The 16,316-nt window shown below is 50.8% G+C and overlaps 2 protein-coding genes across 36 annotated transcripts in view; one reads left to right on the top strand and one right to left on the bottom strand.

Annotated features, from left to right (window-relative positions):
* Positions 1 to 4,786: 4,786 nt before the first annotated feature.
* On the bottom strand, positions 4,787 to 10,872 carry LOC123575122 (uncharacterized). The gene is made up of 4 exons (XM_073999927.1): positions 10,656 to 10,872; positions 9,537 to 10,503; positions 9,123 to 9,234; positions 4,787 to 7,097 (listed from the first exon to the last, which is right to left on the bottom strand). The coding sequence occupies exons 1-3, from the start codon at positions 10,870 to 10,872 to the stop codon at positions 9,222 to 9,224; spliced, it is 1,197 nt and encodes a 398-aa protein (XP_073856028.1). The 3' UTR covers positions 4,787 to 7,097; positions 9,123 to 9,221.
* Positions 9,771 to 16,316, top strand: part of FGFR1 (fibroblast growth factor receptor 1) — a 59,924-nt gene continuing 53,378 nt past the window's right edge. For 28 of the 35 annotated variants that reach the window (XM_073998606.1, XM_073998603.1, XM_073998593.1 and 25 more), the window contains exon 1: positions 9,771 to 10,422. The gene's annotated coding sequence lies outside the window, so the exon portion shown is untranslated. Of the gene's footprint in view, positions 10,423 to 11,141; positions 11,220 to 16,316 lie in introns of those variants that run through there. The other 7 variants (XM_073998600.1, XM_073998599.1, XM_073998596.1 and 4 more) reach the window with 1 other exon arrangement.

The following is a 16,316-nucleotide window of genomic DNA, read 5'->3' as shown; positions in this document are numbered from 1 at the left end:
ACATGGACTTATCTATAGCTAGAAAAGTCCTAGATTACATCTTCTTCCAGTAGAAGGCTGTTTTATCTACATTAAAAAATCTATGATCTTAGCTAGATCTTCTGGATGACTTGCTGCAGCTTCCACATCAGCACTTGCTGCTTCACCTTGCACCTTTATGATATGGAGATGGCTTGTTTCCTTAAGTTGAAGCAGCCTCTGCTAGTTTCCAACTGTTCTTTCACTGCTTCCTCACCACCCTCAGCCTTCATAGAATTGAGGAGAGTTAGGGCATTACTCTGGATTAGGTTTTGGCTTAAGGGAATGTTATGGCTGGTTTGATCTTCTATCCAGATCACCCAAACTTTCTCCATATTAGTAATAATGCTGTTTTGCTTTTGTATCATTCATGTGTTCACTGGAGCAGCACTTTTTTTTTTTTTTTTTTTTTTTTTTGAGACAGAGTCTCGCTCTGTCACCCAGGCTGGAGTGCAATGGCATGGTCTCAGCTCACTGCAACCTCTGCCTCCCGGATTCAAGCAGTTCTCCCACCTCAGCCTCCAGAGTAGCTGGGACTACAGGGGCGTGCCACCACACCCAGCCAATTTTTGTTTTTTTAGTAGACACGGGGTTTCACTATGTTGGCCAGGCTGGACTTGAACTCCTGACCTCGTGATCCACCCGCCTCGGCCTCCCAAAGTGCTGGGATTACAGACGTGAGTCGTCGCACCCAGCCTCACTTTTAATTTTTTAAAAGAACTTTTGGCTGGGTGTGGTAGCTTACATCTCTAATCCCAGATCTTTGGGAGGCCAAGGCAGGCAGATCACCTGAGGTCAGGAGTTTAAGACCAGCCTAGCCAACATGGCAAAACCCCATCTCTATTAAAAATACAAAAAGTAGTTGGGTGTGATGGCACATGCCTGTAATCCCAGCTACTCTCAGGAGGCTGAGGTGGGAGAATCACTTGAACCCGGGAGATGGACACTGCAGTGAGCTGAGATAGTGCAGCTGCACTTCAGACTGGGGACAGACTGAGACTCCAGCTCAAAAAAAAAAAACAAAAAAACAAAAAAAAACCACTTTTCCTCTGCATTCACAACTCAACTAACCATTTGGCACAAGAGACCTGGGTCTGGGCCTATCTCAGTTTTTAACATGCCTTCCTCACTAAGCTTAATCATTTCTAGCTTTGGAATTAAAGTGAAAAACATGGAATTCTTCCTTTTACTTGAACACTTAGGAGCCATTGTAGGATTATTAATGACCTAATTTCAATATTGTGGTATCTCAAGGAATAGGCAGGTCCAAGGAAAGGGAGGGGTGGGGGTCAGCCAGTCAGTAGGGCAGTTGCAACACATATTTATCGATTCGGTTCACTGTTTTATATGGGTATGATTCATGGTGCCGCAAAACAATGACAATAATGAAAAGATCACTGATCATAGATCACCATGACAGATATAATAATAATGAGAAAGTGTGAAATTTTGCAAAAATTACCAAAATGTGACCCAAAGACACGAAGTGAGCACACTCTGCTGGAAAAATGGTGCCGATGGCCTTGCTTGACACAGGGTTGCCACAAACTTTCCATGCTTAAAAATCGCACTATTTGGGAAGTACAATTAAGCAAAGCACTGGCCGGACGCGATGGCTCACACCTGTAATCCCAGCACTTTGGGAGGCTGAGGCGAGTGGATCACAAGGTCAGGAGTTCAAGACCAGCCTGGCCAATATGGTGAAACCCCGTTTCTACTAAAAATTAGCCAGGCGTGGTGGCACGTGCCTGTAGTCCCAGCTACTCGGGAGGCTGAGGCGGAAGAATTGCTTGAACCCAGGAGGTGGAGGCTGCAGAGCCAAGAGCATGCCACTGTATTCCAGCCTGGGCAACAGAGCAAGACTCTGTCTCAAAAAAAGCAAAGCACCATCAAACAAGGTCCATCTGTATATCTCTCAGAAAATAAGCTCACATGCTTGGAAACCTATCAGAACCAGACAAGCGGTGTTAGGAACACAGCCGCAAATACTTGGCCTGTATCTAGCCTTAGCAAGAAACATCCTGGAAGAACTGAGGGGATTTAACACCCATGCAGATTACTTTCTAGATAGGCCTGAGAAATCCATCCCAGCTGACTCAGCAAAGAGATACCTACAGACCTCCCTCATCTGCTAATCAAAACCCTATATTGGGCCGGGCGCGGTGGCTCAAGCCTGTAATCCCAGCACTTTGGGAGGCCGAGACGGGCGGATCACGAGGTCAGGAGATCGAGACCATCCTGGCTAACACGGTGAAACCCCGTCTCTGCTAAAAAATACAAAAAACTAGCCGGGCGCGGTGGCGGGCGCCTGTAGTCCCAACTACTCGGGAGGCTGAGGCAGGAGAATGGCGTGAACCCGGGAGGCGGAGCTTGCAGTGAGCTGAGATCCGGCCACTGCACTCCAGCCTGGGCGGCAGAGCCAGACTCTGTCTCAAAAAAAAAAAAAAAAGAAAAAAAAAAAAAAAAACCCCTATATTGGCTGCAGGGCACTGTCGCGGTATGCCTGGCTTCTTCTTGGCTGGGCAGGCCTCATAAAGGTGCCCTGCAAGTTCTCTGCACTCACTGGCATGGAGAAAACCAGGCTTTGGTGAAGACAGGCAGTCAGAGGCATCTCCAGCCCTTCCAGGACCCAAACCATTCTTCAGTCATCTGAGGTATCAGGAGATCAGCTTTCATGTTGTCCCTCTTTCTCTTTTGATGACTAAGAAGGCTTCTTTTTTTTTTTTTTTTTTTTGAGATGGAGTCTCACTCTTGTCACCCAGGCCAGAGTACAATGGCGCGATATCAGCACGCACCACCCCCGTTTCTACTAAAAATACAAAAGTTAGCTGGGCGTGGTGGCACCAGCCTGTAATCCCAGCTACTCTGGAGGCTGAAGCAGGAGAATTGCTTAAACCCAGGAGGCGGAGGTTGCAGTGAGCTGAGACGGCGCCATTGTACCCCAGATTGGGCAACAAGAGCGAAAATCTGCCTCAAAAAAAAAAAAAGTCACTATTATAATTATTATGTTTTGCTGATTAGAAAACTAGTACACGATCAGGGCCAGGGTGCCTTGGAACACGCTGGAAGAAGGCCACTTCCTCTAGGCAGAGGCAGCCGGGCAGTAGCGCATAGGATTCCAGCCCAGGACACAACCTCCTCAACCACACGGACAGGCCTATAAAAAAAACTCCTCTCAAAAAAGTCAAACAATTTAAAGGTACATAAAAAATGAGCCAGGCACAGTGGCTCATACCTGTAATCCTAGAACTTTGGGAGGCCAAGGTGGGAAAATCACTTGAGCCCAGGAGTTCAAGACCAGCCTGGGCAACATAGCTACAGAGACAACTCTGTCTCTACAAAAAATTAAAAATTGTAAAATTGGGCAGCCATAGTAGCATGGACCTGTAGTCCCAGCTACTTGGGAGGCTGGGGCAGGAGGATCACTTGTGCCAAGGAGTTCAAGGATTCAGTGAGCTGTGATCACATCACTTCACTCCAACCTAGGCAACAGAGAGAGGTGGCTCAAAAAAATAGAGCCTGGCTCAAAAAACAAACTAAACCAAAGTATAAGCCTCTTATAATCACATTCCCAAAGAAAATCACTATTAAAAATTTGGTTAACTATTTTGTTTTGTTTTGACAGAATAATAAAATTCAGTTACGGGGAAATTTAACCTGAATGGGAGAACACCGTCTATTTTTAAATTCTCTTCCTCTCTGACCCTACCCAGCCCAATATCACCAAAGGTTCTTAACAACCCAGGAGAAGTCAGCTGCAACTTGATTAGCATATCCTTGGATGGAATCCACTTCAAAGTTGAATCCTCAAGTATCTCAGTCTAACCCTGAAACTTTGATCTTTGTCCCTAGGCAGGGCAAAGCCTAAGGAACTGGGTCCTTCACTCCTGGGGGTGGAGGGGGGTTCTCAGAAATGCAAATTGTTCGCTGTTCTGCCACTGTCTCCTCTGTCACCTCTCCAGACCCCAGCCTTTGGATGAGTGGCTTTAACTGGGAGAGGGTTTACAAGTCTGTGTCAGAAAGAGAAGAGCCTTTGGAGAACCCTGAAGAAACACAGAGGACAAAAGACCAGCCTGTTTGCAGTTAGTGTTCTGAAGGGAGTCACAATTCTAGACCAGCGACCATAACTGGAAGGATTCGCTGAGGTTTTATAGGCCCCCTTAGTTTCCCCATATGTGTTCTTGTCGTTTTTCTCTTATTTCACAGTAAAACCTATAACAAAAAGGGCTGTTTATCTTGGGGTACATCAAGGAAGAGGGAGATGAGGGTGAAAAATATATCCTTTTCTGCGGCTGGTGTTGGGGAACAAAGAATCTGGGGTAGAAGTGGTGGTAGAGATGGTAAATACATAGTAAAGCCGCAAAGAAGGCTGGGTGCAGTGGCTCACACCTGCAATCCCTGCACTTTGGGAGGCTGAGGCGAGTAAATGGCTTGAGCCCAGGAGTTCAACACCAGCCCGGGCAACATAAGGAGACTACCACCTCCACAAAAAAATTCAAAAACCAGCTAGGCATGGTGGTGCATGCCCGCAGTCCCAGCTACTTGGGAGGCTGAAGTGGGAGGATTGCTTGAGCCCAGGAGGTCGAGGCTGCAGTAAATCAAGATCGTGCCACTGCTCTCCAGCCTGGGGAACAGAGTGAGGAACCCTATCTCAAAAAAAACAAAAAACAAAAAAACAAAAAACAAGCCACAAAGATATGCAGCCTCCAGAAGGTGTCTTCCATCAAAGGGAAGTTCCTGGGCTAAAAAAATAATAATAATAACGACAACAATGACTACCATTTATTGAGCATTTACAATGTGCTGGGCACTTTGCCAAGTGCATTACATGCATTTTCTCATTTAATCCTTTCAACAGTCCTGGGAAGAACAGTTACCATTGTCATCTTCATTTCACCATTGAGCAAATGCAGCGTAGCTAACTAGCTTGCCTAAGATCACACAGCTAGCAATAAGTGGCAGAATCAGGACCCATGCTCAAAACTGTTTGACCCCAGAGACTAAGTTCATCCCTTCAGGGCAAAATAATTCAATGCTTCAATGACTACCAACTGTCTACCTCCCACCCCCACACCTCAACACATACTCTCCAGGCTTGCTTTCCTCAGCTATCCCAGATGAGTTTGTGGATTTTCATGTTGTCATCTTTCAAGATTCAGGCATCGCTTCCCCTGAGTCATCTTCCTTCCTGATCTCTCCTCCTGCAGCCCCCTGCAGATGACCCTGGGGGGCACTACATGTCATGTTTGGTCTCCCCCACAAGACAAGTGAGGTTCCCCAGGCTGTGCCCTCATCTCTCTCATCTTTGGATCCACTGTGCCCGGCACAGCGCCTGACACACAAGAAGTGCCCCCTGGCACCCCAAGGCTCCGTGAATAGATGTGGCATTCAGGCCAGACAGCTGAGCTGCCATGCAGCTCGTTCCCTTTCTCACTCCAAATTGGCAGAAGAGAGTGAATGTTATTTACAAAAACACCAAGCCAAACAAGACCCTCCCTTCCCTGACACACTGAAGCTGCTCTGGGAACAGACAGGGGTCACCAAATGGTGGCCAGATGGTGACTGCTACTCCATAACTCCAGGGGCCTGGGGCAAAAGGCTTGGCTGCCCACCTGCTCCCAGGACCTGTGAACGATCCACTTTGTAGGGAAAAACCCAGACAGTTCCCTCCTTCCAAATCCCCTTCTGCAAGCAGCTCTCGGAGTGGAGACTCTGCCAGCTCTCACCACATCCTGGGGACTCCTGAAGCCTGGGCTGGAAGTTCTGCAACCTTGCCCCATGTCAATGGCACTTACTTTACCTGACTTCTTCCTTAACAGAGAGGTGTTAATTCTGCAGTATTGACCCAGGGTAGTGGGGTGATCACCCCTGGTAGGCACAGCTGAGCCCTAAAATAACTGAACCCAGACAGAGCAGGGGAGCCCTGGAGCAGAAGGAATGTGGGGAGAGGGGAAGAGGAGCTCCCTTCTACCAGGGAAAACTGAGGACACAAGTAGCTGGAGGAACAGGGAAGGGATTTCCTACAGTGTTCCCAAACAAAGAGAGCTGGCGGGGCTTTGGGGAGAGCTCCGTTTCCCTTCGTTTCATTCAGCAGTGGTCTCCTCCTCCCACAGATGTGGGAGGCAACAGGCCCCCAACTGGTTATCAGGCCCTCCAGCGTGAGGGCCTTTGTCTCCCCTTAGACATCTAGCTGGCAGGGCGAAGGGCCGACAAATCCTCCCTGACCCTCCCAGCTCTTTGTTATCTCAGAGGGAAGATTACATTTCTGTATGGGGAGGCAAGGTGCCAGGAGGCCTCGGGCAGGACAGAGACAGGCAGAGCTGCTGTCTGACCCCCATTGCCTGGATCAGCTCAGGGCTGCCCTAGGGACACTCTCCCTCCACTGGCCTGGGGCCCTTCCAGAAATGGGAGGGCTGCGTTTCAGAAAGGGGGAGGGGTACAGGAGTGGGACAGAAGGGGAGGTGGGCTGGAAGGATAAAAGCAGCCAACTCTCAATTATTCAGAAGCATGTCTGCAGTGCGTGGACAGCCCATGCCTTCGCTGAGTTTCTCACCTTCTCTGTTCAGCTGCCATCAGCTCTTTCCCTGAGAAGTGGAGAAGGGAACCCTGGCAAGTTGGCCACTTGCTTTCATTTTGGCTTCTTGATGAATCTATAGAGGATTTTTCAGCAGCAGACCCATGTCCCTCAACACCAAACAAGCATTTAGATCATTCTCTTTCTGTTTAAATCAAGAACACATTCTTTAGCCTTTTCTTCGAGGTTCAAGATACTCCTACAATGGTTTTAAACCATAAGAAAAAGGGGCTTGATTTAAAACCCCTTGTTCTGGGCCAGGCTCATGCCTGTAATCCAAGCACTTTGGGAGGCCAAGGTGGGCAGATTACCTGAGGTCAGGAGTTTGAGACCAACCTGGCCAACATGGTGAAACCCTGTCTCTACTAAAAATACAAAAATCAGCTGGGCATGGTGGCAGGCATCTGTAGTCCCAGCTACTCGGGAGGCTGAGGCAGGAGAGTTGCTTGAGCCCAGGAGGCGGAGGTGAGCCGAGTGAGCTGAGATCATGCCATTGTACTCCAGCCTGGATGAAAAGAGCAAGACTCCATCTCAGAAACAAAAACAAAAACCTTGTTTGAGAAGAATTACGGAGAGGAAGGGCGATACACACTCCTTTAGGAACGAAGTAGAAAAATAGTAGCTGGGTGTTAACATTAAATGCTGGATTTTTTTCATGGCTTGTTTTCCCAATCATATTTCCTCAAATTGTATTTCCTCCTCTGGTAAGCCAGGTGGGTTATGCTTAGCAAGTCCATCAACCACAAATATACATGGAAAACCTCCTGAGTGGAATTGGTCAGACGCCTTAGATGAGATCCTTGCCCTAAAGCAGTTTAGAAGCCAGTTAGAAAGCAGAGTAAGGAAAACTATTAACAAAGCTATGGTTAGTATCAACTCAGTGGATAGTCAGAAAGTGAGCAGGGGATCCAGCGACTGACAAAGCTGGGATGGGCAGGGAAGGCCTCTTGGGGGTAGGGTGTGAGTTTGGCCTTACAAGCCTGTGATGAGTATTAATTAAAATGCAGGAGGCCTAATGGGTGGGCAGCTTATTTAGGAGTATAAACCAAACCTGACCAGGAGCTGAAGGGTTAAATGGTGGCTTGTAGGGGAAAACTCTATAAACAGTGGCTGAAGTTCATTTATTCAACAAAGATATGAGTTCTTGTTTCTCATTTTTTGTTTTATATTATTTTGTTTTGAGACAGGGTCTTACTCTGTCACCCAGGCTGGAGTGTATTGGCTGATTATAGCTCACTGCAGCCTCAAACTCCTAGGCTCAAGCCATCCTCCTTCTTCAGCCTCCACCTCCAGCTAATTTTTAAAAATATTTTGTAGAGACAAGGGCTCACTTTGTTTCCCAGTCTGGTCTTGAACTTCTGGCTTCAAGTGAGCCTCCTGCTTTGGCCACCCCAGGTGCTGGGATTACAGGCGTGAGCTGTAATTTAGTTGTTTATTTATTCATTTGTTCAACAAATACTTATTGAATATTTGCTCTTTGGCCAGTCAAGGAATTTTATGAGTGTCTACTATGTGAATAACACCGTGTTGGCCACTAGTCTGTCACCTACTGGTGGATTAGAAAAATAACGCGAGGACCCTTTTCTTTTTTCTTTTTTTTGAGACGGAGTCTTGCTCTGTTGCCAGGCTGGGGTACAGTGGCACGATCTCGGCTCACTGCAACCTCCACCTCCCGGGTTCAAGCGATTCCCCTGCCTCAGCCTCCCCAGTAGCTGGGATTACAGGCGAGCGCCACCATGCCTGGCTAATTTCTTTGTATTTTAGTAGAGGCGGGGTTTCACCTTGTTGGCAAGGATAGTCTTGATCTCCTGACCTCGTGATCCACCTGCCTCAGCTTCCCAAAGTGCTGCGATTACAGGTGTGAGCCACCGTCCCCCTCCCCCAACTCTTTTCTTAAATTAGCCAGGGAGGCGTGGGTGGGGTGGGTGAGGAGTTGGGTGGGGGTAACTCATTCAGTATTCAAACTTCTACAAGTTTTGGGGATGAGGTGAACAGGCCCTGCCACTAACTTACATAGTGACTTCTATTTGTGTAGTATTTTTGGTCCACGGAGAGCTATCATTTTATTTGATTCTTACGATCATCTTGTGAAGGAGTATCAACAGATACCAATGTTTTGATTTTATCAGATACATGATTTGTCCTACATCAAACTTCACAAATGATGGACAGAATGGAGGAATCCTTCAGACCTAGTGCTGCCTACTTCCCACCCCAACGGTGGCCTCAGCCTGGGCTTTCACATCACAGGCCCCACGGAGACTTGGAAAAAATACAGGCTCTTGGCTCCTTCTTGGGACAGCCTGATTCCTCATGTCTGAGCAGGCCCATGAATTTGTATTTTTCAGACGTTCCCTGGAGGACCCGTGTCCATCTGGATTAGGAAACCACTACATTATACCACCCCGCGGCAAGACTCAGGGGGAAGAATTTAGCCACTTTCCTGAGTTCCACAGTACTGGAGGGTGTTCTGAGTGGGCTGTGATTAATTTCCAAACCAACCACACCTCTCCCCTCAACTCCCACTTACTCTTTGCTTCCTAGACGTTCACTTCAGGCTGGAGACTTCTGAAGACCAACAACATTGCTGTAGAATTTACAGGGTCCAGTTCCCGGTGGAGCACAAAACCTAAATTATGTGGCTGGGGAAAGCGGAGATCCAATGGAAGGGTTTGAGGAGGGGCTGACCTTCTCATAATAAAACCAGCTTGTATTTACTAGGTGTTAACTATGCGCCAGGCCCTCGTTGACCTCTCGACTCTATACGAAAAAGCACTATTATCCCCCTTTCACAGATGGGAAAACCGAGATTTAGAACGCGAAAATCATTCCCCAAGGTGCACAGACTCCAAAGTCCACGCTACCAGGTACAATCTCAAGGCTGCGGCGTCTCTTCACCTGTCCCCCACACCCCCCCAAACTGCAGCTATGTCTAGGACCTTACATTCCGGCGCCCTCTGGGACGCGCTCAGATGCAGGGGCGCAAGCGCCAAAGGAGACCAGGCTGCAGGAAGAGAAGGGCAGAGCGCCGGACAGCTCGGCCCGCTCGGCCGGCTCCCCCTCCTCTGGGGCCGCGGCTGGAGAACTACAAGGCCCAGCAGGCAGCGGCAGGGGGCGGAGGCGGAGGAGGGACCAGCGCCGGTGGGAGTGAGAGGGCGAGCCCTCGCGCCTCGCCGGCGCACAGCGCTCGGAGCGCTCCTTCGGCCACAGGCGCGGCGTCCTCGGCGGCGGGCGGCAGTGAGCGGGAGCCGGGACGCTGGTGCAGCCGTAGCGCGCGGAGGAACCCGGGCTGTGCCGGCAGCAGGGCCACGTCCGGACGGGACCGAGACTCCGCGTAGCGCATTGCGGCGACCTCGCCTTCCCCGGCCGCGAGCGCGCAGCTGCTCGAAAAGCCGCGGAACCCGAGGACTTTCTCCCGTCCGAGCTCGGGGCGCCCCACAGGGCGCACGGTACCCGTGCTGCAGTCGGGCACGCCGCGGCGCCGGGGCCTCCGCGGAGCGATGGAGCCCGGTCTGCAAGGAGCGTGAGACGCCGCCGCCGCGGTCTGGAAAAGAGGGGCACAAGGTCTGGAGACCCCGGGCGGCGGACGGGAGCCCTCCCCCCGCCCCGCCTCCGGGGCACCAGCTCCGGCTCCATTGTTCCCGCCCGGGCTGGAGGCGCCGAGCACCGAGCGCCGCCGGGAGTCGAGCGCCGGCCGCGGAGCTCTCGCGACCCCGCCAGGACCCGAAAAGAGCCCGGGGGCGGCGGGCCGGAGCCGGGGACGCGGGCACACGCCCGCTCGCGCAAGCCACGGCGGACTCTCCCGAGGCGGAACCTCCACGCCGAGCGAGGTAAGAGTCGCGGCGCCCCCGGATCCGGGGCTGGCTTGGCGTCCCGAGCGGCCCCCGGCGCCGGAGCCTCCCGGCTGTGCGCTTTGCCCGCCGCAGCCCAGCCGGGACCGGCGCCTCCCTCCGCTCGCCGCCCGCCCCCTCCACCTCCCGGCTCCCTCCCGGGCGATCCGCGCCCCCCTTGGGTCTCTCCTCCCTTCCCTCCGCCCGCGTCTCCTTCTGCGCCCCCTCCCTACGCTCGTCCCGCCGCTCTTCCCGCTGCCCAACTTTTCCGCCAACTCGCGCTCGGGAGCTGGCGAGGCGGCGGCGGCTCCTCGGTGAGTCCTGGGAAGGACAGGCCCGGGGCGAAAGCGGCGAGGCCCGCGGTTTCCTGGACTGGGGAGGAGGGCGGGAGTGGGCGGCGAGGTGGGGTGCGTTGTGTGTGTGTTGTGTGTGTGTTGCATTCCACTCCATCTCTTTTTGGTCCCCTTTTGGGGATTCACCCCCAATTCAGCAGGTAGCTTTGGGCTCAACGCTAAAAATCCAGGACATTCCTCAGTCCTTTTCCATCCCCGCTAAACCTGGGGTCCGGGTTGTGGGCGAATGGAGTAGGGGATGAGCTGCAGAGGACGTGGAGGGCTAGGTTAGCTTCTCTTGGAATAGGCTTTAAGGAGGTGTCGTCACCAAATGGCTGAATCTGCTTGAGCTGAGAGCGAAAAACGACTCCGCTTTCCAGAAGGGGTGATCTTATGACTTGGACGGTCTCTGAGAGGGTCGGAAGTTTGGGGAACGGGAGGACGACCCACAGTCGTTAAGCCGAGGTATGGGACGGGGGCGGGAGGGCCGTTCCGTCCCAATCTCGTTCCTGGAGGTGGGGGAAGGGATGAGGTTTTTGTCCGGTGCGGTTCACTCGGCAGCGATGCGTAGGCTTCTCTGGCCCAGACCCCTCTGCACCCCGCTTCCCCTCCCGTTATGTTTAGGGTTGGGAGAAAAGGGAGGCTACGACCCATGTTTGCAGAGGAATTTGTGGACCTTGTAGATGGGGTTCATATAGAACACACGCCCCCTATGAAGCAGCCACACTTTTTTGGTGGTGGTGGGGCGGGGGGTGTGAAGCGTGTTTCTTGTTCTGGTCCCAGAAGCTATCAACCCGTTTGAAAAACATTACCACGATGTCTTTCTCCCCCAGCCCTCCCCCACCCCCATTTTCCAGATGTAACAGCCGCATCTGGTTCCGTTTCACCCCACACGGGTACACCGCAGCCGCGTTATTAACTTCCCTCTTCCTCCCCTCCCCCTCCCCCAAATTGAAACTCGGATTCTTCAACTCGTCTTGACCACCTCCCTCCTTAACATTTCTGGAGACATGGAGATGCGGCGTTGAGAAAAGAAAGTTCCCTTGGATCCCGAGTTATCTAAGATCTCACTAAGTTAGTTGTTCGCCGCCGCTAGTGGGTGGCGGCGGTCGGGGTGCTTTCTGGATTGCGCAGAAAAGAGGCATCTTGGGAGATGGGTCCAAGGTTTTAGGGGGTGGCATTCGCGAACGGTTCATCCGCTAGACTAGGGGAGGCTCTTTGGCTGTGCGTCTGGCCAGAACTGGCCTTGACGATGGAAGTTTCTGGAACCAAAGCGTTGCTTTCTCTCCCTTGTGTTATAGCTGGAGCTGCGAGAGCGCCTGCCCTGCCCGGAGCCCGCGGTCCCCTGTCGGCCGCCCCTCGGTGGCGTCACGCGCCCCTCCCGGAGCGAGCCCGGTGCGCTGGGCCGGGGGCGTGGGCGACTGCTGCCAGAGGCGCTCCCTGTGTGTTTTTAAGGACTGATTTGGGCCACATCCCCCGGAAACTAAAGTGGGGCGTTTTACCATTTAAGTAACGGCTACAGGTTTGAAAGCGGGGGGTTGGATTGTCCAGTTGTGTTTGGTAATAGTCTTTGAGGCAGGAAAGCGCCTTGTGGTCCAAAGTTGCGGGAGGGTGGAGAGAGTCAGTGTCTCTCACCCTCTTCTTTCCAGCCTCTCTCAGATTGAAAACACTTCTCTGGTTTCCTTCTTTGGGCGGTAGTTTTGGAGGCTGTAATGAAATCGCACTTTCTCTAGACGTGGTAATTAAGGTGACTGTTTCCTCCGCAGATGTGCCCTACCCTTTGCACCTCCGGACCAGGGCTTTTTTTGGAATACTATCTAGCCTTGAGACTGTTTAGCAGAAAGTGGCCATTTTCCTCCCTTGGCCCGGGCTCCCGGTTTCCTCCCTGAGGCTTGTTTAAAAGCGAAGTAGCAGGGCCCCGTGGGACGCGCCTTGGTCTGGTTAATCACCCCCATCCCCGGGTCATCCACCTTCCTCTCAGTGACCGAGGTTCAGCAGCCTCTGCTATTGCCGTCCCGTCTGTGCCGAGGGCCTGCCTCCCTAATGACTTGTTTACATATCCTACCCCCAGTGGGTTAGGAGAAGCTCCGGGGCTGCCCCTGACCCTCCGAGTGCAGGGTGTTTGGGGACCGGGAGGCTGCTGGGGCCTGACTCCAGCTGGGAGGGTTATGAACTGCATCAGTGACGAGCTCCTTGAAATATCTGTTGCATTTACTCTTAGTCATAGCTGAGTGTCAGCTTTTTAATGAGGTTCATCCAGATTGAGAGCCACTTGGACTTCACTGCTTGCTTTTCCAAACATGCCTGCAGAAATGCTCATTTTCCAGGTATTTTTCCCAGTACAGATTCGGGCCAGAGTGGGCACCGCTTGAACAATCTTAGGGTGCTTCTTTTCCTTGACCTCTGGCCATGGAGGATGTTAGAAAGTTCCATTAGGTGGCCCTTTGATAGCCAGGGAAGCAAAGGCTCAGGAAGAAATGGCGAAGTGTCCCCCACTCCCTAGGGGCAGAGGATTAGATACGTCGGGTGCATCCCTCAGGCTGGGCTAGCTTTATTCCTGGTGGACTCCAGAGGGCAAGAAAATTGAATTGAACACTGGGTAGGCAGACTCAAGCCTTAGAGACCAAGGAAAATCCATGGGTTTTTCTTTTAGTGGTGTGCTCTTTGTTTTCAGTATTGACCTGAAACAAGACTCCTAAAATGGGAGATTTGCTGGTGTGAACTTGGGGGTTTAGCAGCGGGCTTCTCCAAAGGTTTTTTTCTTGCCTCCGTTTCTAAAGTGTCTTTTGTCAAAATGGCTGTTAGTTACAGAACGTCCTAGCAAAGTTTGAGCCTGTTGTTGCTGGAGGAAAAGGCATTAGAATTGATTCAAATGTCTTATTCTGAAAGGGCCTCACATCACTTGATGAATTTAATTTCCTCCTGGGAAATTTGTGTCTTGCATTTGTCTTCCCCAGAGCTTTGTAAAAGGCCTGAAAGCACCAGGGACTGGTAGGAGTCCAGATGCAGAGCTTTAGAGAAGATTCTGGTGTTCCCAGAGAGGATGAAATGTCAGACTTGGGCTAGGATATTTGTTTTTCCCCCTAAGGTTGCATCTACTTTAAACAGAAATTGCCTCCTCACCACCATTTCTCTCTCCCCTGCAATGAAAGAAACCATGTTTAGGGCCCTCTCTCCCATTTAATAGCACTCACCTGGGTGAACTATCCCAAGAATTTGGTGGGGTTCCACTCATAGTACATCCTGTCTTCAAGAGCAAGGTTTTCTAGATTATGTGCAGCAGTTGTGTTCGCCAGGCTGGTCTTGAACTCCTGACCTCAAGCGATCTGCTGGCTTCGGCCTCCCAAAATGCTGGGATTACAGGTGTGAGCCACCGTGCCTGGCCACTTATTGCTAATTTTTTATATGTCTTTTACTTCCAAGGACAGGTAGACTTTTTTTTTTTTTAACAGAGACACAAAAAATAAGCATTTCTCTTGGACCAACTAAAATTTTGCAAGCTGAGCTGAGTAACTTTCTCCATGTTTATTAAGTACTTGCCCCCTGCCCTCTCAACATGTGAGTAGAGAATGCTCACTTTGGGGAAGAAATAAGTCTTACTCCCATCTGAAGGGAATAATGTTTTGGTATTACTTCCTTAATTCTGAAGAACCAAGTTGTCCAGAAATTTTCTCGGTACCCTTTGGACTACAGTTTGTCTGGTTAACAAGGGATACTAGCTAATTGCTTTTCTCTGATATTCTGAGCCTCTTTTTCTGGAGGAGTATCTGTATCAGTTGCTTTTCATCAGCTCTTTTTTTTCCTTCATTCACTTACTCATCCAGTTAACGAACATGTTGGCATCTCCTGTGTACATACTAGGTGCAGAGAGTGTTAGCAAAGGTTAGGGAGGCACAGACCCTGCTCTGAAGGAGCCTGCAGTTTCATGGGGAGAGAAGAGAATGAAGAACATAAATAATAATCATATCATGTGGCCTAAGCACCATGTGAGAGGGGCTAGTAATGTGGTTTGCGAATTTGGAGGAATAAAATCCTCCAGCTAGAAGAGGCCCAAGAAAGTCTTATGGAAGAGACAGCTTCTTAAGGTGGGGTTCAGAGAAAAGGGAAGGCCTGGCCTGTTGCAGAACAAGGAACGGCAAAGAAGAAAGTCTTGCACAGAGGCATGGAGGTTGCTTCGAGCTGTGGTGCCCTATAGAAATAGAACATGAGGCCGTGCACGGTGGCTCATGCCTGTAATCCCAGCACTGTGGGAGGCCGAGGCAGGCGGATCACGAGGTCAGGAGATCGTAATCATCCTGGCTAACATGGTGAAACCCCGTCTCTACTAAAAATGCAAAAAATTAGCTGGGCATGGCGGCGGGCGCCTGTAGTCCCAGCTACTTGGGAGGCTGAGGCAGGAGAATGGCGTGAACCCGGGAGGTGGAGCTTGCAGTGAGCGGAGATCGCGCCACCGGGCTCCAGTCTGGGCGACTGAGCGAGACTCCGTCTCAAAAAAAAAAAAAAAAGAAATAGAACATGAGCAGCTGGGCGAAGTGGCTCATGCCTGTAATCCCAGTACTTTGGGAGGCCAAGGCAGGCGGATTGCTTGAGCCCATGAGATGAAGATGAGCCTGGGCAACATGGTGAGACCCTGTCTCTAACAAAAAATACACAAATTAGATGAGTGTGCTCATGTTGTCTGGTAGTCCCAGCTGTTCAGGAGGCTGAGGTGGGAGGATCACTCGAGCCTAGGAGGCAGAGGCTGCAATAAGCTGTGATTGCACCACTGCACTCCCACCCGGGGGACAGAGGAAGACCCTGTTTAAAAAAAAAAAAAACAGCCAGGCACAGTGGCTCATGCCTGTGATCCCAGCCCTTTGGGAGGCCAAGGCGGGTGGATCACCTGAGGTCAGGAGTTCAAGACCAGCATGGCCAACATGGTGAAACTCTGTCTCAAAAATAAAAAAATTAGCCGGGCTTGGTGGCTCATGTCTGTAATCCCAGCTACTTGGGAGGAAGAAGAATTGTTTGAACCCGGGAGGCAGAGGTTCAGCCGAGATTGCGCCACGCAACCCCAGCCTGAGTGACAGAGCAAGACTCCATCTCAAGGAAAACAAGAAAGGAAGAAAGAAATATAACATTATAACATGAGCTATGTGTACTTTCAGATTTTCTAGAAGCCACATTGGAAATTTAAGTTAAAAGAAAGAAACAGGTAATTTTTTTTTTTTTTTTTTTTTTGAGACAGAGTCTTGCTCTGTTGCCAGGCTGGAGTACAGTGGCGCAATCTCTGCTCATTGCAACCTCTGCCTCCCGGGTTCAGCGATTCTCCTGCCTCAGCCTCCCGAGTAGCTGGGACTACAGGCGCGTGCCACCACGCCCAGCTAATTTTTGTATTTTGAGTAGAGATGGGGTTTCACCATGTTGACCGGGATAGTGTCAACCTCTTGACCTCGTGATTCGCCCACCACAGCCTTCCAAAGTGCTGGGATTACAGGCGTGAGCCACCACACCTGGCCAAAATTTGTTTTTTAATTAACTTGTTTAGATTTTAATAATTTATTTAATATAACTATATTTCCA

Source organism: Macaca fascicularis, chromosome 8, assembly GCF_037993035.2.
Source record: "Macaca fascicularis isolate 582-1 chromosome 8, T2T-MFA8v1.1".
In the NCBI taxonomy this organism is placed as follows: Eukaryota; Metazoa; Chordata; class Mammalia; order Primates; family Cercopithecidae; genus Macaca; species Macaca fascicularis.
The sequence above is the reverse complement of the archived record's forward strand: the minus strand, read 5'-3'. Positions and strand labels throughout refer to the sequence as shown.